This window comes from Capra hircus, chromosome 1 (genome assembly GCF_001704415.2).
Source record: "Capra hircus breed San Clemente chromosome 1, ASM170441v1, whole genome shotgun sequence".
NCBI classification, from domain to species: Eukaryota; Metazoa; Chordata; class Mammalia; order Artiodactyla; family Bovidae; genus Capra; species Capra hircus.
In genome coordinates this window covers 151,457,429-151,482,768 of record NC_030808.1, presented here as the reverse complement: position 1 = coordinate 151,482,768, position 25,340 = coordinate 151,457,429, and the positions used below count along the sequence as shown (strand labels likewise).

Sequence of the window (25,340 nt, the reverse complement as noted above, 5' to 3'; positions counted from 1 at the left end):
AAATCTCTAAGAACTGGCTTCATATAGTCCAAATTGATCACAATCAAATTAGAAATTCATACATGTAATATTTTCACAGTCCATATGTTTTTAAATTAAAATCACATTTCTAAATAACTAATGAAAAAATTCATACTAAAACTTAGAAATATTGTTAGAACTACATAATAATCAAAAATACTACATGCCAAAATTTGTGGGATGCTTGCTTCAGAATTCGTACTTCAGCAAAGTTCATAGTTTTAATTCTTGTGTTAGGGAAATGTCTTTACATACAATGTTATATTAATTTCACTGTACCACACAGTGATTCAACATTTATGTACGTTACTAGACGATCACCATGGTAAGTCTAGCTATTCTCCGTCACCACTTACAATTATAACAATATTACTGACTATATCCCGTATTCTGTATGTTGCATCCCCATGACTTCTTTTTGTTTTATAACTAGAGGGGTTTGTGCCTCTTAATCCCCTTCACCTGTTTGGCCCATCTTCCCACACACCCTCCTGTCTAGCAAGGATTCATCAACTTCGAGTTGATGAATCTGTTTCTGGGTTTTTTGTTCATTTGCTTTGCTTTTTAGCTTCCACATGTAAGTGAAATCATATGGTCTTTGCCTTTCTCTGTCTGACATATTACACTTAGCATAATACTCTCTAGGTCCACCCACGTTACAAATGGCAAGATTTCTCTTTTTTCATGGCTGAGTAATATTCCATTGTGTATAAATTCCACATCTTTATCCATTCGTCTGTCGATGGACACTTAGGTTGCTTCCATATCTTGGGTATCGTAAATAGCGCTTCAGTGAGCATACATACACCTTTTCAAATTAGTGTTTTCATCTTCTTCAGGAAAATACCCAAAAGTACAATTGCTGGATCACGTGACGGTTCTATTTTTAATTTTTTGAGGAACCTCCATATACTTTTCCATGGTATGTTAGGGAATCTTTTAAACTCTAAAAGCTAATGAGCCAGACATTGCTCTTAAGATGTAATAGAAAATATATACTAAAAAAATTAAATAACAAGATTCCACTATATAGCACAAAGAACTATATTCAGTGAAAGTTGCTCAGTTGTGTCTGACTCTTTGCATCCCCATGGACTATATAGTCCATGGAATTCTCCAGGCCAGAATATTGGAGTGGGTATCCTTTCCCTTCTCTAGGGATCTTCCCAACCCAGGAACCGAACCCAGGTCCCTCACATTGCAGGTGGATTCTTTACCAGTGAGCCACAGGGAAGCCCATTCAATACCCTATGATATTCATAATGGAAAGGGATATTATTTAAATATTATGTTGAATATTTAAAAAAGAATGTGTATACATATATATGTGTGTGTGTAACTAAATCACTTTGCTCTATGCCAGAAATTAACACAACATTGTAAATCAACTACATTTCAATTAAAAACTTTTAAAATACTTCAGTAAAAAAATACTTCAATAAAAAAACAGAAACTAACACAACATTGTAAATTATACTTCAATTTTTTTAAAGATGTAAAAATGTAATTAAAAATAATTTAAAAACATTTTTTAAGTGTTATAGGATAAAAACAGAAATACTCAAAGAATGGAATGAGAGTAGAACATACTTTAAAAAATATCTTAATTTAAAAAATTGTCAGCAACAAAGGCAAAAGTTAGTTATTTTAAAACAATAATGTATATATATATAGATCATATCATTTGCATGTACGAATATTACTTATTTTTTTAATTAGAAATAATTGAAATCAAGCAGTTAGAGAGTGTCTCTTTTGTTTCAGTGTAAACCACACTGTACTAACACACACATCCCCCACGTACAGCTGAAGTCAGAGTGCCCCAGGGTGAGGCTGAGGCAGGCGCCTCAGCATGTGGCTTCTCCATGTGTGGAGGGCGTGTCCCTGTGCAGTGATGGGTCGGAGAGCCCTCCTGATCCAGCTCCAGAAGCTGCAAGAAGCTTCTGCCTGGAGGCTCCTCACCTTGCTGGGAGGCAGGGGAACTGTCCAGCAGCAAACACTTCTGAAGTCAGGTTCAGTAAGCCGGCACGGTGAGTCCGGGAGGGGCAGGGCTCCCCCTGCTGCGGCGTCTGTCAGTGTGGAAAGGGCCCTTGAGTTTGCATGTGCACCAGGCTTCATATATTACAGATAACTGCAAGGCACACGCGGGAGCCAGCCTATCAAAATTAAAGACGTTCTTGGAAAACCTTCCCACCCTGCATTTCCTCCCGCTTCTGCACTTTGCCCTAAGATATACTGAGTTCAGTTCAGCCACTCAGTCACATCCAACTCTCTGCAACCCCATGGACTGCAGCACGCCAGGCCTCCCTGTCCATCACCAACTCCTGGAGCTTGCTCAAACTCATGTCCATTGAGTCGGTGATGCCATCCAACCATCTCGTCCTCTGTCATCCCCTGCTCGGATTCTCCTGCATACCTGGAAGGGTGAGATGTCAGGAAATGCTGGGGTGTATGGAGGAGACGAATCCACACTGCCGTCAGTGATTCTCTGACAGCGTATTCAACCAAGACTCCCGGGTGTTTCCTAAGTCATCAAAGGCCGTAATAAAAGGTAACAAGCCTTGTGGCTGCTTCTGAAACTTCCTGCCTGAGCCTTTCATGAACTGGGCACACGCTACTGCGGGAGACAAGATGCCTGGCAGCAAGAGGCCTGGCCACCAGGATGACTTCCTTCATCCTCAGAATGACTTGCATGAGAAGTAGGTCATTCCACTGTCAGATTCTGAGAAATACAGACAGCAGCTGGTTCTTCTCCAAAGGTTGGTGGGCGGCGGTGGGGGGGGGGGGGGACATTGAACCAAATCACAAGCAACCAAGGAAACATGCCCATGAGGGAGAGATTGCAAGGCAGCCTCTACATAAGCACCTACATCCACTCAGACAATAAAAGACCAGAAGCCACCTGCCTATTCATCTAGGCAGGCAAGCACTCCTGCCAGACTTGGAAGCGATGGCAGGCCAGAGCCAGAACAATCGAACTGTTGAAATGGGCACGGTTACCATGTGAATACACGTCTGTTGTAATTCTAATTTCCAACGTGTGTTTTCTAGATGCACAAAATGTGTAAGATGAAAAGAATTCTTGAAATAAAAGCCATCTCGTCTGCATTTTCCACACCACTGCATCCACTCAAGTAATAAATGCAGCTTGACTGATTCCTGGTTATCTGCATAGCTGACGGAATCTGTGGTCACAGGGGAATGAAATCTGCAATTAGCCCCACCCATTTTTCTTTCCCAAGTTTTCCTGGAGCTGGGCACAACTGCAGAACGAATGGACAGTTATTTCATTCTTGATTCTTCCTCTTGACTATATGCTGTTGAAATTACCCATCAACAAAGAAGTATCTGGACAACATAGAAATGAGAGAAAGAAAATCAGAAAGTCTCTATGATTCCTGGAATAATAAAATGATTCTTATCGAGTGCTTAGCCAATTACAAACTGCACGTATGATACAGTGGAAAAGATGGAAGATTCAGAGATACAGCATTTATTATGTTCTACCCTATTAAGAATAAAAATATTTGAGGGGGGAAAGTGGCATCACAATGCTATAGAAGGAATTTAACTTTTTCTTAACAAAGAGGGAGGAGGAAGACAAAGACAACTAAATTTGCTGTAAAAAGGAGAGAGCGGGAGGCTGGAGGGGAGAAAGCGGTACAGGCAAGGTAAACTCAGCTGTGGACAGTGTGTCCCAGGCCTGAGAGAATGTCCCCTCACTATCGCGGGGCCATGGTTTGTGCATATAGACAGTCACCACTTTGGAGGATTTGAGTTCATAACATTTAGTCTGGAAGTTAACGAGAAAATGGGGCTTCTCTGATAAGTTGGTAAAGAATCCGCCTGCAGTACAGGAGACCCTGGTTCGATTCCTGGGTCAGGAAGATCCCCTGGAGAAGGGATAGGCCACCCACTCCAGTATTCTTGGGCTTCCCTGGTGGCTCAGCTGGTAAAGAATCCGCCTGCAATGCAGGAGACCTGGGTTTGATCCCTGGGTTGGGAAGATATGAAGGCTACCCACTCCAGTGTCTGGCCTGGAAAATGCCATGGACCTTATAGTCGGTCCATGGGGTTGCAAAGAGTGGGACGCGACTTTCACTGTCACTTTTCACTTTAACGAGAAAATATAGAGAAAAGCACAACAGGAGAAGGTGTGCGGAAATGGCGTTTGGCCTGGAATTGCGCCAGGGCTGCCATTCTTGGTGACTGAAGGAGCTTGTTAATCAACACAGCACATTCGTGAGAGCAGGACAGAAGCCCAGACACGCTGTGCAAGAGGTGCGGTGGCCTCGGGGCCTGTGTTACAGGGCTTCTCTGTTGGTCGGACGCTGTGCACGAGGTGCGGCGGCCTCGGGGCCTGTGTTACAGGGCTTCTCTGTTGGTCTGATGTCTCCCTTACCCCCAGCACTCACTACAGATGAAAGAAGAAAACGTGAGTGTGTGTGAGAGAGAAAGGGGCCAGCAAGATAACTTTCACTTCTTTTTTCGTCCTTTACTTACTCATTTTCTAAATCACGATGCTTTTGCGAGAGAGATCGGATTGACAGCTGGACAAAGCAGAAAAATCCAAACGCAGAGGAAGGGCCCGTGGTGATTGTGGTGAGACTATCCTCCTGGTCCCAATGTTTTGTGGTTCTTATATACGACTCTTCCGCAGCCAAAACACAGCTAGCCTCTCTCATGCCACCAGGCCCCTCTCATTGTTAATTTAACAGTGTTCATGAAGAGTTCATAGCTTCCTAACTTCTGCCCCTGGCAACCTGCCCTCCTGCGGCCCTGCAGCCGTGTATCCAGGTCTTCTGACAGCATGACGTTCATCCTTTCACTTTCTTATCCCAAGTATCGTGAGAGTCCTCCGTAATTTCCTGGGTAAAAAGCTAGTTTCACGGAAGTAACACAGGACTCTTCCTCTCAGAAGAATCTGGTTGTAGCCTCAGCTCTGCCTCCCATGAGCCCCATACTCATGTCTGAGCAGCTGACACCTTGGGCCTTTGTCACTCAGCATTGGTGGTTTGCATTCTGACTTTCTACCTGAAGAAACAAGGATCCCTCAGGCTAAGTGGGCTGCTCAGCTAATACCTAGAGGACCTAGAATGAGTGTTTCAGGGCCCACGGCTCTTTCCACGCCTTCCTGTAAGGTAAGGTCTGAAACAGCTCCCTCTTCCCGCTGTCCACTTCCGTTGCCACCAGCTTTCAACTAAAAAAAACTAAAAATTCACTTCCTCTTCACACTACCCACATTTCAAGTGCTCAGTTGCACATGGGGCAGCGGCTGCCCGGCGAGTGCAGCCCATGGGAACTTTCCACCAGCAGAGAGCTCGACGGGACAGGCTAGGACTTGTGGTCAGCAGCACTCAGCTGGCATTCAAGGCCTCTCCGAGTCTGACCCTAGCTCCATGTTTTTGTTGGATTACTTTTGACTCCCAACCAAACACTGCATGCCTGCCAAACTGGGCATGAGGTCTGTATCCCCCACTGTACCTAACACAGTGCTGTCGTTAGAGCGTGAACCTTTGGAGGGATGGATGATGGAGGGGTGGGAGGGAAACAGGAGGAAAGAAGGGGAAAGGAAGAGGAATTCACCCATGCTTTCACTGGATCAATACTGACAGCTAACGTGTGCTAAGCACTCCTCTGGTTTACTGGGGTAACTACAGTGACCAGATATGGCTTCACAACACTTTCCATCTGGGGTGGTGGGAGGGTGGGGAAATCACAAAGAAGTTTGCAAGTAAAAATTCAGATGGTGGTTAAGTGTTAGGAAAAAAGTCTGAGCATGTAGTGCTGAGTGTCTGGGACAGGGACAACTATACATGTGGTGGTCTCTAACGAGGCACCAACCGAACCACAATCCGAGTGAACAGGAGCCGAAAGTTCTGGGTAGAACCTGCTCCAGGAAAAAGAAATGTTGCTGTTAAAGTTATGCTTTTGGGCACTTTGACAAGGTGTCTTATTCCTCCCCCACTGAACCATCCTAACACACCCTGAAGGATAAAGCGAAGGACGGGTCCACGGCCATCTAGGAAGACAGGTTAATGCTCCAGCTGCCATGGTAACATTATCTCCTATGTTGTCTCTCTCCCTTCACTCTGTAGCTTTGTTCCTGGGCCACACAGAGCTACCCTCAAAGAAGATGCACTGCAGAAGGCAAAGTTCTTCCAATACAAAAATTACTTCTCAAGAGCAGCAAGAGGCGGCCGAGATGGTGCTGTTCAAAATTTCACCAGAAACATATTCCGTGCCTTTGGAAATGGGAAAAGGGTGATGAGAGCAGCCCCCAAACACGATAAAGGAAGCGCTCAGGGAGTGTAACCTCAGGGAGCATGGTGAGGCTCTGGGCTCAAACAACTCCATTCAGTCACGACGTCGGGCAACGTTACTTGCGTTTCTCCCTGCAGCTGGGGCCCAGTCTGAGCATGCCACAGGTGGTGGGTCACCATGCAACTTGACCCCTTGCACTCACTGGTAGTAAGATATATCTTGTGCATTTATTTGACCATTCCTGATAATTCTAGCACTCAGAGACTGGTATGTTCAAGAACTGTTATCATCAAAAGACAGAAGAATAAAAGGAGTGAAGTCCCATGGAGATACAATTTGAAGATAAATGTTATATCGCATATACGTGTGTGTGCATGGGCCAGCGCTCATGCTTTTAAAATTGCAGGTCTGCATCTTGTCCACCTTCTGCAGGCTGAACCCTTGCTTCTCAGCTTAGGACTAATTAATCCTCATCTATTTAGCCAAAGGTTAATGTTTTGGAAGATCTCAGCATCAACCCTAGAAACCAATGCTATTTGTATGCCTAACTTTGAAAATCTGACTTTCCACAACGATTCCATTTCAACCCACCTCTGTCTGCCGGGACTGACTGGATCTTGGATGGGCTTGTGCTGGAAGCTTTCTTCCACCTTGTGTAGTTGTTGGCTTGGACAGAAAGAGAGGTGAACGTCCCCAGCTCAAAATCCTGTTTAAACTCGCTGAAAATCAACTCATGTTTGCTCAGAACATAAATTAAGTAGTGTTTTGATAGTACTTTTCTTCTTTCCCATTAGCATCATCATTCTTATTTTTTTAACTAACCTACGTATGCTTAGGCAAGAACAGTGAAGACAGAGCGTGTCGTGGGTGAAGCTCTGCATTACCTGCCAGGCAGCTCCTTTGTTAATCGTGAGCAGCACCAAAGAGGACAGGCAGAGACCTAAGCAGGGCTTACCTGCACACTGAGTTTGGAAAAAACAAAGGGGTTCTTGTCCTCATCTACAAATTCTTATGGGCTGGAGGGGGGGGGGACGGGGGGGGCGGGGGAAATGCAAAAAGAGATCATTGTGAGTGACAGTAGGCAAGTTCTTCAAAGCGCATCTCTGCTGGCTGTTTCTTCTCACTCCCACCCAGAGCACATACCGAGTTTTTAATCAATGAAATAAACACTGAAGGAGCAATACTCAATTTAGACATAAAGTCAAGTTCTAAGAGCTTGCTCCACAGCCGGTCACAGGAGCCTGGCTACATAGATGGCCGTGGTCTCTGGGGAGGAGGGGGGCCCTGCAGGGGTGGGTGAAGCACACGGCTACCGACACCAAGACCGGCAGGGATCCCGACTCTCCTCCCTACACCTCTGCTCACAAAACCTGGGGCAGAGCATCTGCAGTGTTGGTTCCAGGTCACGTCTGCCATCCTTCCCCAGGCAACTCCATAGAAACGGCTCCCAATGTCTCCAAAGAGCAAGGAGTTAAACCGTTGTATCCACACTCAGGTAACAGAGAAGAATACAGCACATTGGCCTTCTCTGTGTATCCTAAATGGTGCTTAGGGGTTCAGGAAAAATCCAAGTACTGGAAATTGATGAGCAATATGTAAGAGGTATTTGAATAAAAGGGATTTTCCTGGTTAGCTTTGGATTAAGCAAAACTTCCTTTTCTTGTTGTTTATTGTTGGAAATACTATTAAAATATTATTTGTCTAGCCTCTCTGTATTGGTAAGTACACCAAACAAGTATCCTGTTGGTGATTTTATTTTAGCATTTTGCGGCATATTTTCATTTTCCCGTGATTTATCTCTTTCTCTTAAAAGGGCAAGTACCACAAACTATAAATTAAATAAAACCCTATTTAAACCAAGAATCACAAAAAATAAGCAGTGATGTTCTTGATATAGAAAATCAAATTAACTGACTATAAAGGACAATTTCTTCTATTATCTCTGCACTGAATATGAGTCACATGTGTTAAAAAACAAACCTATGGACATCCAAGAGATGCAAACTTACTGTGGCAGCAGATGGTAACGCTCAGAAACGATTTAACCAAATGGCCTTTTTTAAAGCGGTGGAGGGTGGAGTGTTCTTTAAGTGGGAAGAGTGAGTAGGGGGAAGACCGGGAGAAACGGGCGGTGGCCCCATCTCTCCCCTCGGGACCTCCAAGTCTGTCCCTCTGTGGCTTAGCTGACGGCTCCAGGCTTGAGGCCCCTTTTTAGCCTAAGCTGATGTCTCAAAACCTTCCCCCAACCTCTTCAGACTCTAAACCTGACTTAGTAGCTGGAAACTCTGCCCATGTGGTCTCAGCAGAGCTGAGGGGAAACAGGCTCTGCAACGTGACAGCGCCCACGTGAAGCTGCATGTTTTGGAGATTCGCTGGCGCCTGGCCCAGTCCTGGCCTGACGGGGCTGCCCGACCGCTTCACTGCTCACATGTAAACACCAAGAGCACTGAACCCCGTGCCCACAACTGTCACGTGCCATACTAAGTTAGGTGCGTAATTACACAAAGTTAAAGTTTTGGCTTGTTTCGTAAACAAGTATCTTCCCTGGACTCAGGTTATCTGTTCAACTTCTTGGTTTTACAGACTCATGCTAACTAATTTCAAATCAAAATATTTGTGAACACCATAAACCCTTTGGCAAGTGGATGGACAGTGAGATGTGGATGGAGAAGTTTCTGTGCTAACAATGATCGATAAATCTGAAGGGTTCATTTTAGCGGGGAAGACCAAATTTTGGTCTCCTGAAAATGTAAATTTTGGCATGTTTTTGACAGCTTAATCTTTTTACTTTTCTCTCTTCGTGCATTTAATAAATAATGCACACTGGATAAAAGCAAGTTGATGGGCCAAGTTTCAGAATTTATAGTGGAAACTATAAAAAAACTGTCGTGATGACCAAGAAGAGACACATTTCTCTGGAGCTGACGCACAGGAGACCAAGTCTCCAGGGTTACACATCTAAGAAGGCCAGCTCTCAAACACAAGTGAGGAAAGGTGGGCTGGAGCAGGACGCACGCCACAGGCCTGGCAGTGCCACTGGGCGCCTGTGCCACCAGTCCACACACTGCTGAAGGTCATTCTGCCACGTTTACCGTTAAAAACACCAACAAAAGCAGACAAAACCCCCTTAAGAGGCTTGAATACAGTTTATTGGCTGGTTTGAATAGCATTTTTAATAGCAAAAGAAAAATGCATTTACTTTGTAATAGCTTACAACCAACTTTCAACTGTCTTTAATACAAAGTAAACTGAGATCGTGTAAGTCATTTTAAATTCCTTATCTCTGTGATATATACAATAAGAAAAGCGCCAGATACTGCTGTCTAGCTAATTCCAGCTGAGACACACACAAGGATGCCAGCAAGTTCCTTAGCCACCTTGCCTGGGATCTGTGTAATCACGAAATAGACATGATTCCAAAAACTAAGCAAAGGAATCTGAACTCACTCTGTTCTCTAAAAGCACTTTTTCTCGAGTCACAGGGTATTGCTGTGATTTCGCAAATTACACGCATCTCCCGGGCTTCACTTCCACACCTTAACAATGCCGTCCCTAGAGGCAGTCACGATGAAGCCCTGCGTGGTCTGGAAGGTGGCGATGTCCGTGATGATGTCGTGGTGGCCCACGGGCAGGGACTCCGGGCCCCTCCGCGGGCCGTCGTCACTCGGCCCAACTTTCTGCTTGTTCTGAATCTCCTGTGTGGTGGTTAAAAGCAAGGAGAAGGCCAGTCAGGGGCGGGAGCACATCCTGCCGCCTGTCCACACCCCTGCTTCTAAGGAGCGCTGCTCTTTGTTTAGGCTGACCCTGGTTCAAAGGAGTCACACTTTCACAGAGGCACCGCCGGGGAGTCTGAAGTGAGGGTCTAGGTGTCCAGTCCCTGGACTCCACGAGCACCACTTACAGACATGGAAACTTACAGACAGGCTGATAACCTGTGCGTGTTACCCCTGTCAGCTTCAAAGAACAAAGGGGAAGAACCGAGAGGCAGTGACGACCGGGGCCTGGACACACGTATGTGTCAGATGCTCCAGCCCTCCCGAAGCTCACTGCCACTTGTGAGTCCCCGCACTGCCACTTACGAGCCGGCTGGCCTGAGACGAGTGACTCAGCCTGGATGTGCTTGACTTTCTCATTTGCGGAAGGAAGACAATAAAGGCACCAAGTTTTATAAAAGGCCCGGCCAGTGTTCAAAGTGCTTACTTTGACTGATGTAATTATACATGCACTTTGTTTATTCTACCTTAGTAAACTCGATTCTAAAAATACCGAAAAGTCAAGAGAAAATAAAATGTTTAAATTCAAAGAAATACTGCCACTCTCAGCCAAAGCCATTTATGATATTTATGTCCGCCATTTTTGTTCCTACAAGAGGTGGCGGGAAAGCAAGGACCACTGATACCTGGACGACTTCGGTGCCTTCAATGACCTTCCTGTAGTAGGACACGGACGGGGAGCCTGTGCTCCCCGCGACCACGTAGGACCTCTCTGGGTAGGCCAGGTCCCAAAACCTGCGGAGGAGGAGAGACGGGGTCATTGCGTGGCAGGAGACAGGGACGACTGATCACTGACTGACACCCATCAATGCTGGCGTGCCCTCTTCTGTGTTTGGAATAGAGCTTTTCTAGAAGAGCCTGAAATCAGTTCCAAGTGAAGTATTAACAGCTGTCCCTGCAGGATGTGGATGACCGCAAACATCACACCACTGCTGGTGTCTGCAGCAAGCACCACCTGTGGCAACCACAGTATTCATACACATTTAACTACCCCTCTCCTTTCAAGTGCTGAATATGAAGTGTCTCTACTGTACCTTATTTTCATGTCTGAGCCTGCCGTTAGCAGGATGGGGTTGCCATCTGCAGGACTACAGTAGAGCCCGTGGACACTGTGAGAAGAAGGCTTAAAGGAAGTAAAGAAACAGAGGGTCAAATGTCGCCCACAAAGGATGCAGCCATTTCTAGAGATAAGTCAGCTGTCAGCAGTTAACTGAAGAGACCAGAGACAGATCACTTATGTCCTAAATCTTGCTTTGGGAATTTAAAATACATTTGTTCTGTATCACCCTGAATGAAGAAGCAAAGCCTCCTCAGCTTCCTAAAACTCTCCATTTGGAATGAGAAGGATCCCAACTAAAGGAGAGAAAAAACTTTCCTACCCTCTGCCCCAACAAAGCAGCTTTAAAAAGTTGTGTATGACAGGGTCACGTTCCATTTTTCTAATGATCTAAGCTTTAACCTTTCCTTTTCTAATTAACCCAGATTCTACTGGGGTTCCAAGGAAACATCACAAACCTTATGGAGCTGGCAACCAGAACAGCCACAGAAGCAGACGCCGGTAAACTTGGGGAACTGGAAAGCAGACGGCAGCAATACCCGCTTAATACTTACTTAGTAAAACCCAAGCTTCAAGCACAACCCCAAAGCCCAGCAAGGGTCACGGCTGGCAAAGACGCCTGACTGAGCTGGGGATGTGGGAGATGGCGCTGGCCTTACCTGTAACTCGGACAGCGGGGGCGCACTGCTGGCCCACAGGGTAAACCTTCGGTCGCCCGTCTCCATGTCCCACATGGACACCTCGTTGTTGCCCTGGACAGCTGAGGGAGACAGGCCAGCGTTACTCGGATGAGGGCTCCGCTAGGCGAGTCCACGTCCTGGCAGAGGAAGTTAACCTGCACACGTTTCCATTTGCTCCCCATCCTGTAGGAGATGCTCTTGGACACTTTAAGTCATGCTGTGACCCTGCCTCCACACTAAAGTGTGAAAAAGAAATGTTTCTGCTAACCTACTGGTCAGTACTTTACTGGTGTCGAGCTGAGTGCAGAGGAATGTCGGGTGGAAAGCAGAGCACAAACATATTCTGCCCTCAAGAAACCTGCAGTCTAGCAGGAGAGAGAAAAATACAAAGCGTTGAGACAACGAGCACAGGAGAGAGAACGCAGAAGTCCGCGTACACTCGAGAAGGAAAGGCCACATCCGGAGGGCAAGGTGGATGTCGCTTCAGGGAGTGTGTCACTGGGACAGACATGGGGGACACGCGGATCACGGGGGGCAGACAGGATGGAAGGAGCGAGGCACACACCCACGTCTGAGTGCCATGGTCTGACTGGGGCACGTCTGTGATGGGGAGAGCGCAAGGAAGGGCAGAGGGGGACGCTGGGGAACAGTTCCTGCATGCCTAAGAGGGGCTTTCTCAAAAGCACTTTTCAGCAGTGTTTTGAGGAGTGACAATACCCCAGCCTTCACTTCCTCATTAATGTTTACTGAACCCACCAGGTTTACTGTGAGCCAGTCTCTGTCCTAGGTCCTGAGGAAGAGAGGACAAATAATGCAAAAAGAAAAAGAAAAGAAAATTCCTTTTCACAGAACTCACACCCTAGTGGTGACAACAATCCCACCAAAATGCAGAGGCTGTAAGCAGGAATCTGCCCTAGCTCAAGGAAAAGTTCAGAAAGCCCCTGTGGCCGGAACCGTTTCCCTGCCCCTTTGGAAACAGGCCCTCTGACAGTATGCCCTCCTCAAATGACCCTACTCTGGGCGTGCCATCTGATTCCTGCTGGAACCCTGACTGGCCAAGAGGGTTGTGAGGAAGCAGGAACAGGCCCCACAGAGCCTCCAGGCCGCGGGGATGAGCTGGGCTATTTCGTGGGAGGCACTGGCCGGTATGGAGCAGAAGAAAGAACAGGCTAGGAGGAGGGATTCGTTAACAGGAACAAGACATGCTGTCATCGGGGTGAGGGGACAGTGGTGGGAACAGTGAAAGGGGGGCAATTCCGGACACACTTTAAGACAGGACACGGGGAACTGGCTGATGAACTGGAAGTGGGAAGTGGGATGAGAAAGAGGAAAAAAAAACCCAAGGACAATGTCAGGGTTCCTCGGGAGCTTCAAGCTGAAACGGCTGCCATTTCCTGGGACGATACTGCAGGCGGAGCGAGCCTGTCCTGGGGGGGAGGCGGCGGCGGGTGGACAGGAGACCAAGGGTCCGGCTTGGGCAGGTCAAGTTTCAGCTGGCTGTCAGACATCTTGGGGAAGATTTTATTTTCGAATTATTAGACTTTTATTATTAAAAATGATGTTGAGATTTAACAGGAGTGATATAATCTTAGGTGATAATGTTGAACAATCTTTGTTGACTAAGTTGTTTCCCTTCAAAAAATAATGAGCCAAGCTGAACTTACAAAATGAGCAGATATCCAGATAAGCAGTTCACTAACCGCTTTCCTTTGCATCAGTTTCCATGTCTTTAAAAACCTATACCCTTCTCAATACACAGGGAGGCTGAGGTTCTGAACCAAATCTTCAAAGATCAGTATTACAGAGTAATTTTCTCTTTGTGAGTGACAAAGCACTTCTGCTCTTAACTGTCCTTAATTTTTTAATTAATTTAATTGGAGGATAACTACACCACAATACTGTGACGGCCTCTGCCAAACAGCGTACATGTGTCCCCCATTCCAAGCCCGCCCCCCACCTCCCTCCCCACCCCACCCCATCCCTCTGGGTGGTCCCAGAGCGCCGGCTCTGCTGCTTCGCTTCATGCCTAGAAACTTGCGCTGCCGTCCATTTCACACGCACTGATGTACATGTTTCAAAGCCATTCTCCCGAATCATCCCCCCTCGCCTTCTCCCAGAGTCCAGAGGTCTGTCCTCTGCTGCCCTGCATGTGGGATGCTCAGCACCGTGTTTCTAATTCCATATCCATGCGTTAATAGACAGTACTTGCCTTTGTCTTTCTCACTTACTTCACTCTGTATACTAGGCTCCAGGTTCACCCACCTCATTAGAACTGACAAATGTGTTCCTTTTTATATGAGTAGTATTCCATTGTGTGTACCACGGCTTTTAGGGAAGATTTTAAATAGGCAGATATAAAAACATGAATAAGTTTGGTACTGCTTCGCCTGGGACTGGATGTGCTCACACAGGGAGCCAGCGCAGAAATACCAAGACTGAGCCCTCGGACAGGCCAGAGATTAAATGTAGGAAGAGAAGAAAAAATAGCAAATCAATCGACGAAAGAACCAAGAGAGTGATGTCCTCAGTATCAGATGAGGAAAGTGTTTCAGAGAGACGAAGTGATCAACCAAGCAAGCGCCAACTCCTGTAAGACGCAGGATGCGTCACGGCCATGGGAGGCGGCAGCATGAGTCACCGTGACAGCAGGCGTGCAAGAGACAGACGCATGGAGAGGAGGGGGCGGGGGCCTGGAGGGGGCACAGGGAGAGGAGGGGGCGGGGGGCCTGGAGGGGGCACAGGGAGAGGAGGGGGCGGGGGCCTGGAGGGGGCGCGGGAGAGGAGGGGGCGGGGGGCCTGGAGGGGGTGCAGGGAGAGGAGGGGAGGTGGGGGGGGGCCTGGAGGGGGCTCGGGAGAGGAGGGGGTGGGGAGCCCTGGAGGGGGGCGCAGGGAGAGGAGGGGGCAGGGGCAGGGGCGGGGGTGGTGAGGCCTGGAGACAGGAGACCAGGAGGAAACACAGCAGTCAGAGCCACGGCTTGTCAGGCGCTCACTGTGTACAAGGCCATATGCATCACAGGTGTTATCTCACATTCTTACAACTCTGCTAGACAAGTTTTTTAACCACATCTTACAGTTAAGAAAAATGAGTTTCAAAGAGTTGCCCAAGTGTCTTGCCTAAGAATCTATACAAGGAAATCTGAACACCCCATAAGAGAAGGAGAGGGAGGCTTGCAAGAAAGGCAACAGAAATGGCAGCTGAGAGGGAGACCTCAGGTTCCAGCTCAGATTTCCAGGAAGATGATGGCAACTTTAGCAAAAAACAGGGAACACAGGAGAAAGAAGACAATGGGAAGGCAAAGGTGGTGGACAGGAAGGGATGGCGGTGGTGTGACTAATGAGACTCCGTGAAACACAATAAATGAGAAATGACAATGAGATATCCGTGGCAGGAACTTCCACAGAATCAGAACTGACCACAAAAGCCAGCATTTGGCTCACAAGGTAAAAACTCTTAAGGTCATAAACCTGGGCAGCAGGGTCCTCTGCCCTGGCCCCACCAGCCCGCCCGCCTCCTACCTGCGATCACCCAGGACTGGTAGAGCGGGTGCATGGAGAGGCGCCGGACGCGAGCCCGCGATGGGTGGCAGTGGCTGGAGATGGGCAGCTGGAAGCGCATGTCCCAGCAGGCCATGGTGCCGCTGCTCGTGCCTGCGAGGGGAGAGGCGCAGGCGTGACCACAGCAGGCTCGGCTTCAGTGCCGATTCCCGCCGACGGTACGTTCAACCTGGCTGGCCACTTAGGAAAGAGGCTTTGCTTCCGGGAAGCTGCCCGTCCCACCCCTCGGTTCCAAACAGCACCTCAGCCCAAAGGTACAGAGTACTAGCACAGTGCTACCACAAACCTAGCAAGTGTGAGGCAAGAATGAACAGCTCATTAATGGCTGACACTTACTAACTGCCAAAGGCACCCGTGAAAAAAACCCAGCAGGCCTAGAGAAGACACAAAGCGAATCTGATAAAGTAGAACATTCAGACTGCCCTACGTGAGCAGAGGTAGTTCACCAGCGCGGTACTCTCAGTCAGCCCTCAAGCAGCAGCAGCCCTGTGGCAGTCCTCAGAGCTCAATCTCTGCCACACACCCTTTTCTCTGGAACCTTCTGGAGACAGGCATGGCTGTCTGAGCACAGCAGACACTGGGTGACTGCCTGCATGTGTGCCCATGACATCTGAAACCCCACAGAGAGAATGCCAGCCATCCCAAAGAATAACATGCACTCTAATGCCAAGGCTGGTCTCCAGGTCCAGTGGAGACCGGGGTGGGAAAAGACCAAAGGGGCGGCAGGCCCCTCTGTCTCCTGGCCCCTCTGCAGGCCCCTCAGAGCTGGTGGGGCTGCATGAGAGCCACCGGGGCAACTCGCTAACCTGTGGCATGTGTGACAGCTACTTTTCCAAGCCTGGCACAACATCTTCCTGTGCCAGGGCAGCTTAGTCTCACAAAAGGCAAAAGATAATACACTTCACACAAACCATATAAAATAAAGGGCTGATAATTAATGTCACAAATGCAAGACAGGGAATCTATTGAACAGAAACTAACATTCAAGTGTAGCAGAGTCTAATTCTTCTGAAAGAGTGTGTCAAGTGACAATGAATAAGCTCCAGTACCTTCTAAAGGGGCAGGTTCAAAGCCTGGCTGGGCGGTGGGGGGCCGGGGGGAGGGTGGTGGGGATGGTTAGTGAAACTGAAACAGGAGAGAAGCAAGGGCACAGGTGCTCTTCAGCAAGGACAGGCACTGGGAAGGGGTCACAAGGCCAGCGGCCACCATGGCTCTCCTCCTGCGTGGGATGCTCTCACCTTATTAAGTCCTCAAAGCCACCCTTGGAGGGAATGGGCCCATCTGAAGGAGAGGACAGTAAGACCAGAAGGGTGAAGCAGCTTGCCTGTGGCTACCGGGATTTAAAACCAAGCATGCTCAAATTCAAACACTCTCATCCCATAAACCCAGCCTGTTGCTTCCCTGGCAGAGTAAGAAAACGCCGGCAAATCTGACCACTGTAGCGGCTCGTTTAAAAACGGAGAGAGAGAGTAAATTGTTACATGCGTTGAATATTGACCTCACTCTTTCAAATTTGTTTCTTAATGAAAAAATTGAAATGCAAGTATTATAATAATGGGGGGGGGTAAAGGACATGGGGGAAAATCAGCAATGAAGACAAAGGAAAAGAGCTTTCTTAAGAGGCACGCCTGACAGCAGCATCCAGACCCAGTCAAGGACCTGAAAGGCAGCTCCCTACCAATGCAGAGCCAGCACTGGTGGATGTCCACAGCAAAGGAGGTGATGAGGCCTGCCTTGAGATCGTGCCTCAGCGTCCAGGCATTGCTGGAGGAGCGGAGGTCCCAGCCCACCAGAGCGCCGTTCACAGTGGCGTAGGCCAGCACAGACTGCGCCCCGGAGCTGAAGTGATGCAGGTCCACCACGCAGCCGTCCTCCTTCTGGTCTAGGACTCTAGGAGACATACGTCAAGAGGCAAAGGCTCGTCCATCACGAAAGACACAGCATCCACCTCCACTGCAGATCAGTCTACCTTCTAACCATGGTCAAGAAGTAAAAACTCTGTGGCCCATCTAAGACAAGGATAGCTGAGCATTTTTTTTAAAAATTACTTCAGAACTACAGAAGAGCTGCAAATGTAGTGCACAGACTTCCATGTATCCTTCACTCACCTTCCCCTCATGCTGACTTCTTTTATTAGAAAAAAGGATTTAAGATTCACTGCTGTTACTGCATGAATCAATCATTCGCTCCCTTTTATTACTGATAATAAAGTGAAGTAAATAAAATTAGTGATTCCTTTGTAAGTACTATTCCATTCTTTGATATACCTGTTTGTTTGTTTTTTTTCCAAGCTGAGATATTTTTAAACTAAAAATAATGCCATAAACATGCTGGCCAGCTTTCTTGGTCACTGCTTATCGGGCCTCTGCACACTGCTGTTTCGGCTTTGTCGAGGGTCAGCAGCACTGTCTGTGAGAGCTGGGCAGCGAATCTGTCAGGATCCACAGCCACACGTGTTTCTGCTGCATGTTCTTTTTTTTTAAAACAATCCTTTGAAAATGCAAAAATCATTCTTAATATGGGCCATACTGCTGGCTGTAGCTGGCTAACTCCTGTCTTAGGCAAAAAATTATATTTATAAACATTCTAACACTGACAATATTCCCTAAAGTGATGATGAAAAGTCCAGATGCCAAATAAACAGTGAAAAGGATCCACAGATCCTAAGTATTCAGAGCCAAGGGAACACGGGCGGACTGAATGCGCGGCCCGTGCGGGGTTTCCTGGGAGTGCCTGCTGCCAGGCAAAGCTGAGCCTCCTGGAGCAACCTGCCGATCCAGAGAGTCGGTGTTGCTCAGTCGCGTCTGACTCTTTACGACTCCTTGGACTATATAGCCCATGGGATTCTCCAGGCCAGAACACTGGAGTAGGTAACCTCTCCTTCTCCAGGGGATCTTCCCAACCCAGGGATTGAACCCAGGTCTCCCACATGGCGGATGGATTCTTTACCAGCTGAGCCACAAGGGAAGCCAAGAATACTGGAGCGGGTAACCTATCCATTCTCCAGTGGATCTTCCCGACCCAGGAATCGAACTGGGGTCTCCTGCATCGCAGGCAGATTCTTTATCAGCTGAGTAAAGACTAACATTCGCAATGAAAAGTGCTGTCAGCTTAGAGGCTCTCCTGCACGAAACGTATACTCTGCTGTGGGGTCCTCACGCCATGCAATCTGCCAAGAGCTCTCTGGTGATTTATGCCATGCAGAGGCTGCTTTGTAGCCACTCTCTGCTGAAAGGACTTCTTAGTTCAAGGTTATTATAATGGGTCCTGGACAGAAGCTGCCCAAGTCTCTTTCATGAACGTGTTAAAAAAAAAATAACATATCTTAATTGGTAAAAGCAAAACAAAGAATAAACAAAATGATACAAACAAATAATAAAGTCCCAGGTGACCCAATCATCACCCCCTTCTTCCTCAGCTGCCCAATGGAGGTGAGCTATAATCCACTGAAACTGTGATGAGGCGTCTGGTGGCTCTGCTTCCTCCCTGAGGGGCCCCACTGTGCCTGCCCCACACTACGCCCACACACCGGGTGGCACGCCCTCCAGGCCATCTCCCCAATCCACCCGTAGGCTGGTCCCCCGTCCCCGTCACAGGGCATGCAGTCATACTGCATCAAAGTCACCTGTTCACTGGTCTGTCTCTCCCGCCAGGCTCGTTTCTCAGAGAGCATAACAAACACATCTTACTCATTTCTGCAATTTCCTTTGTGCAGCACACACTAGTCAGCTGAAAAATTGTTCTGTTTGACCTTTAAATATCTTACCTTGCATGGGTTTAATCTATAAGTAACCACAATCTGTAAGAAGTGGAAGAAATTCTTAGATAAAGCCAGCCAGGATCTTCTTTTTAAAACGATAAGCAAACAATCTGACTGAACATTCTGCTCCATTCCCAGCAACTTCAGAGGCTTTATTGCCAAGTGACAAAATGCTGACAACACTTTTGAGCTTCCTTTAATGAAGAACACTCACATTTTCGAAACCAGCAGCCAGAGCTGAGACAGAAGATGTAACTGATAATTAGGTTATTCAGATTCCAGACTGGGATGAGCCACATGTTCAAAGCTGCCCTTCTGACTTTTGGACAAACTGGCTGAAATAGTTTCCTCAAACTGTGTGTGATAGATTTGAGCTGGAAACTCAATTTTATTCATTTCATGTGCTTAAAAACAGAAGTACATTGTCACAGGCCCTCAGCTGATCCAAACTGTATTACAGGAGGGTTCCATTATCCCAGGACACCAAATGCAGTTTAAAAAACACAAATGACAGACAGATACCTGCTCTGCAGAGGATGAATCTTGGGAGACTTGGGCAGCTTAGAGGCCTCAATCGCAAGAAGCTGGACGGCACCGTTATCAGACGCTATGGCTAAGTAGTGGGAACCCTGGCAGAATGTGAGCGTCTTGACACGGCCCCCAATTCGGCTATACGTGAGGATAGACCTGCAAAAGAAAATCAGAACTGTGTTTCTGAAGAGCCACAGAGCATCATTACTGCTGACATTAAGCAGGCACATTACTATTAACAAACAAACAATGATACTCTGAGGCCTGTTTCCCTCCCTGGTTGTCTAACAAAAATAACTCCCCTCAGAAGCATTGGTATAAAACCACCTTTCCTTCTGATACTTTCAAGTGGCCATCTTCACATGCTTCTCTCTGATGGGAAGACTGTCCACCCTCCTTTCCAGCTGGACTTCCCACACTGTGGCCTGACCCAGCTTGCTTCCTTTCTGCCATTCCTGAAGCCCTCCTCTTACCCCTGCAGTATTCTATAACCCCGCACACGCAGCCTGCCACAGCAGGACGGCACTGGCTTTGGAATCACAGGGCTGAGCTCCACTAACTGACCACCAGCAGGATCTGAGTCAAGCCACGTAACCTGCACTGCATCTCGGTTTACCCACTTACAGCCCAACGTCCCTAAGCGGGACACAGCACAGCTCAATTACCATGCGAGTCATGGAACATTTATTGACACAGTTTTACTGTAATATTCAGTCCCTCCCACACACACATGGACCTCTCAAGCTGTTTGTCCCCCTCCTTTAAATTTACCACCAAACTTCCTGAATATGACGAGCAGTGCCTGCCTGCCTCCACTACAGAGTTCCTCCTTTATCACCCTCCACAAGGGTCACATACTCAGCCTTCCAAGGGCCCACTCCTTAAAGGTCACAAGCCCCAAAACACCAAATTTATTCACCTCTATCTTCTAAAATTTATTATACAAGTTAATACATCTTAAATATACAAAAACTATTTTTTTTTAAAAAAGAAGTAAAAACATAATTCTAACACCCAGAGAGAAACACTTTTGTTGTTTAGTTGCTAAGTTGCGTCTGACTCTCTGCAACCCCCATGAACTGTAGCCCACCAGGCTCCTCTGCCCATGGGATTTCCCAGACAAGAATTCTGGAGTAGACTGCCATTTCGTTCTCTACCAGGGTCCTGCCCCGGTGGATCCAGGGTAATTCGAAGGGGAGACGGAGTAGGCAAGGAAAAACTTACTTATTTAGAAATATAAAAAGAGATTAGGAAGAAATAGTATAGTAGGAAAATTAGTAGAGAAAAGAGGCTGAATAACTTGGTTTACATGGAGAACTAATAAAACCTCAGGACAAGAGGTTTGCACCATCTACGTTAGGCCACCGGCGCCCGTTTGAATAGCGGAGGGTGCTCCGCCTTGGGCTCCCTCTCATGGGTCTTAGAAGCCGGGGCAAATAAGTAGACATGGCAAGCCTCCACGCCCCAGATGGGAATTCAGCCTGAAAATAGAGTAAGAAAAGAAGACAGGGGGGGAACCCGTCTTTCCAGTGACTGGCCCATCCTCTATTGTTCAGAAAGGCCTTTTATACTTTTGATTCTACATAGAGATCAATGGATAATACAAAATTATGCAGTGTTAACAGCCCTGACTCATCGAGACCAGGCTTTCTCTCTGCATACCTAGTTGTATACACAAGTCTTAGGTGATTAACATCATCTTCTGGCCAGAAGGCAAATTAGCATTTTACAGCCCTTTTCTGATAAGGGTAATAGTGCTGTTCTTCCCAAAGTCTGGTGTCACTCTCAGAAAGCACTAAATAAAAGTTACATTCTTACATAGCAAGGACACAATAATTTATAACAAGAAAGTGGAGTACAGTGGTTTATAACAAAGAGAAAATTAATTAACTCAAAAGTCTAGTGTTGCTAACATCAAAACTACTATATTCCTATTTCTGCATCCTGATTACATTGATTAATATCCTCCCAGGTGCCTAAAAGATAAAGGATATGGAGGCCTGGCAGCAAACATTAACTCAACAAACTCTTCACCAAACTAATTCTTAACTCTAAAAGGCTCTATATCTTTAAGATGCTTTAAGCTTCGTGCCTCTCATGGTTGGGGGCTGTAAACCAATCCGCAAGTTGTAAAAGTCCAGGCAGACCGGTCAGATAAGTTAGAAAGCCATCAAAGGGGTTTAAACCGAGACATTCTTTTTATATGCAGGAGACTGTTAACTGGAGCTCTGAGTTAACTTTTTCCAGAGGAAGATGGTAATGTCAGAAGAGTATAGTATAGCAGACAGTAAACAGACAGATTTTGGTTTCGGGGTAGATGCTCAGACAGAGGACCCCTTGAGACCTGACTCGCCTTGCTCATCAGGCCTCTCCGCATGACCTTGTCATGGGTGGGATCTCCCGTGCTGGCTCCCGGCATCTCCAGGGGATCTTCCCGACCCAGGGACTGGACCCAGGGATTGAATCCCAGTCTCCTGAATTGTTAGGTGGATTCTTTAGTACTGAGGTATCTGGGAAACCCACAGAGGAACACTACAGACATTATTATATAGCTTCCCAAAGAGTTTTCTATGCATATTACAATATATTTATATTTGATTTATAAATAAACATGGAACATTTTACATATTAATTAATCATGCCTCTCTAGTTCACTTTTTAATAGCAGCCTTGCTGAAATACAATTTATATGTCATCAAGCATAACATTTTAAAGTGTACAACTCAGTGACTTGAAGCATGCATGGGCATTTTATCCCTTCTATGGCTAAATAATATTCCACTATATGGATATACTATATTTGCTTATCCATTCAATAGCTGACAGACATTATGGTTTCCACTTTTTGGCTATTATGAATAATGCTACTGTGAACACTCATTTATAGATTTTCATGTGAACAAATGTTTTCAACTCTCCTGGTTTATACCTAGGAGTAAAACTGCAGGGTGACAGGTAATCCTATGATTAGCATTTGAGAAACTGTCAACCCTTTTTCCAAACGCGCTGCATCATTCTACACTCATACCAGCAAAGTACAAAGGTGCTAATTTCTCCACATCGTCTCCAGCACTTGTTCTTGTCTTCTTGATTACAGTCATTCTAGCGGATGTGATGTGTATCCCACTGTGGTTTTGATCTGTATTCCCCTAAAGATGCAGAGTACCTTTTTTCCATGCCTCCCGGTTGCTCTTTCATGTTCTTGGGGGACTGGCTCCAGGACCCCCAGCAGATTCCAGAATCAGTCAATGCACTAATTCCTCTAGGCCCTCTGTATCCAAGGGGTGCATATCAACAGAAAATATTCTATCCCTGGTTGATTGAATCCACAGAACCCACAGGTATGAAGGGCCAACTCTATCGGAATCCTCTGCTTTTTAATTACTTGTTTTCTTACTGTTGAGTTAAAACATTTCTTTATATATTCAGAGTATTTAAACATATGATTTAAAATTATTTACCTCATTCTGTGGGTTGTCCTTTCACTTTCCTTTGAAGCACAAATGTTTATAATTTTGATGAAATCACATCTATTTTTTGTCACTGGGTTTTTTGGTGGCATATTTCAGAAGAGAAACTTGCTCAGTTGTATCTGACTCTTAGAGACCCCATGGACTATACAGTCCAAGGAATTCTCCAGGCCAGAATACTGGAATGGGTAGCCTTTTCTGTCTCCAGGGGATCTTCCTAACCCAGGGATCAAACCCATGTCTCCCTCATTGCAGGTGGATTCTTTGCCAGCTGAGCCAGCAGGGAAGCCCAAGCATACTGGAGTGGGTAGCCTATCCCTTCTCTAGCAGATCTTCCCGACCCAGGAATCGAACTAGGGTCCCCTCCATTGCAGGTGGATTCTTTACCATCTGAGCTGCCTAAATCCAAGGTCATGAAGAATAACATACCTATGTTTTCTTCTACAAGTTTTACGGTTTAGCTCTTACATTCAGGTCTATGATCCATTTTGAAAAATTCTCTGCAAACCATACTTTAGCATGCAATTGCCCAGTAATCTCTACACCATCTGTTCAGGCTATTCTTCCCCACACTCAGCTGTCCTGGCACCTGCGTCAGAAAGCAGCGACCATAAACGTGCCTCTGCATGTCAGTTCTAGCCCACTGACTAATGCATTTATCCCTATGCCAGTAACACACTGTCTTGACTGCTGTAGCTTTGTGGCCAATCTGGAAGTGTGATTTCTCCAACTCAGTTCTTTCCTTAAGACTGTCTTGCTATTTAAGTCCTGCGCATTTCTTCATGAATTTTAGGATCAGAATGTCAATTTCTGTAGAAAGGAGTAGATGGAAATTTCATAGGGAAAACCTGAGGATCAATTTGGGGATGTCAGCTATATTAACAAAGAGCAAAAGTTTTCCACTGAATGAACATGGGATGTGTTTCTACTTAGGTCTTCTATAAATATTTTAAAATATTTATTTCAGTGATGTTTGTAGCTTTCAGTATTTAAGTCTTGTATTTTTCTGTTAAATTTATTCTTCAGTACTTCATTGTTTCTGATGCTCTTGTTTCTGTAGTTCATCTTTGGATTGTTCATTGTTGGTGGTGGTGGTTTAGCAGCTAAGTTGTGTCAGACTCTTGTGATTCTGTGGACTGTAGCCTGCCAGACTCCTCTGTCCATAAGATTCTCCAGGCAAGAATACTGGAGTAGGTAGCCATTTCCTTCTCCAGGGGATTTTCCCGACCCAGGAAATGAAACCCAGATCTCCTACATTGCATTGCAGACAGGTGATTTACCACCTGAGCTATTGGGAAGCCCACAGCTCATTGTTATCATGCAGAAATCCAACTGACTTTTATAATATATGAACACTATATGATCTTATGTTCTACAACTTTTTGTTGAAATCATTTGATAGTTCTAATAGGTTTTCTTTTTTATTGCTTCAGTTCAGTTCAGTTACTCAGTCATGTTCAACTCTTTGCGACCCCATGAATCACAGCATGCCAGGCCTCCCTGTCCATCACCATCTCCTGGAGTTCACTCAGACTCACGTCCATCGAGTTAGTGATGCCATCCAGCCACCTCATCCTCTGTCATCCCCTTCTCCTCCTGCCCCCAATCCCTCCCAGCATCAGGGTCTTTTCCAATGAGTCAACTCTTCTCATGAGGTGGCCAAAGTATTGGAGTTTCAGCTTCAGCATCATTCCTTCCAAAGAAATCCCAGGGTTGATCTCCTTCAGAGTGGACTGGTTGGATCTCCTTGCAGTCCAAGGGACTCTCAAGAGTCTCCTCCAACACCACAGTTCAAAAGCATCCATCCTTCGGCGCTCAGCCTTCTTCACAGTCCAACTCTCACATCCATACATGACCACTGGAAAAGCACAGCCTTGACGAGACGGACCTTAGTCGGCAAAGTAATGTCTCTGCTTTTGAATATACTATCTAGGTTGGTCATAACTTTTCTTCCAAGGAGTAAGCGTCTTTTAATTTCATGGCGGCAATCATCATCTGCAGTGATTTGGGAGCCCCAAAAAATAAAGTCTGACACTGTGTCCACTGTTTCCCCATCTATTTCCCATGAAGTGATGGGACCGGATGCCATGATCTTTGTTTTCTGAATGTTGAGCTTGAAGCCAACTTTTTCACTCTCCTCTTGCACTTTCATCAAGAGGCTTTTTAGTTACTCTTCACTTTCTGCCATAAGGGTGGTGTCATCTGCATATCTGAGGTGATTGATATTTC

At 46.4% G+C, this 25,340-nt stretch overlaps 2 protein-coding genes across 5 annotated transcripts in view; one reads left to right on the top strand and one right to left on the bottom strand.

The window, feature by feature from the left end:
• Window positions 1–7,096, top strand: part of COL6A6 (collagen type VI alpha 6 chain) — a 174,179-nt gene extending 167,083 nt beyond the window's left edge. The window contains exon 38 of the mRNA XM_005675709.3: window positions 6,120–7,096. Within this exon, the coding sequence (XP_005675766.2) occupies window positions 6,120–6,336 (217 nt within the window). The 3' untranslated portion in view covers window positions 6,337–7,096. The remainder of the gene's footprint in view (window positions 1–6,119) is intronic.
• The window catches only part of LOC102177934 (phosphoinositide 3-kinase regulatory subunit 4), a 56,210-nt gene continuing 40,282 nt past the window's right edge, over window positions 9,413–25,340 (bottom strand). For 3 of the 4 annotated variants that reach the window (XM_018052883.1, XM_018052898.1, XM_018052907.1), the window contains 8 exons: window positions 19,633–19,797; window positions 17,029–17,240; window positions 15,312–15,443; window positions 11,775–11,875; window positions 11,574–11,630; window positions 11,093–11,181; window positions 10,685–10,793; window positions 9,413–9,980 (listed from right to left, as the gene is read on the bottom strand). In XM_018052883.1, the coding sequence (XP_017908372.1) occupies window positions 9,810–9,980; window positions 10,685–10,793; window positions 11,093–11,181; window positions 11,574–11,630; window positions 11,775–11,875; window positions 15,312–15,443; window positions 17,029–17,240; window positions 19,633–19,797 (1,036 nt within the window). In that variant the 3' untranslated portion in view covers window positions 9,413–9,809. The remainder of the gene's footprint in view (window positions 9,981–10,684; window positions 10,794–11,092; window positions 11,182–11,573; window positions 11,631–11,774; window positions 11,876–15,311; window positions 15,444–17,028; window positions 17,241–19,632; window positions 19,798–25,340) is intronic. The other variant, XM_018052889.1, reaches the window with a different exon arrangement.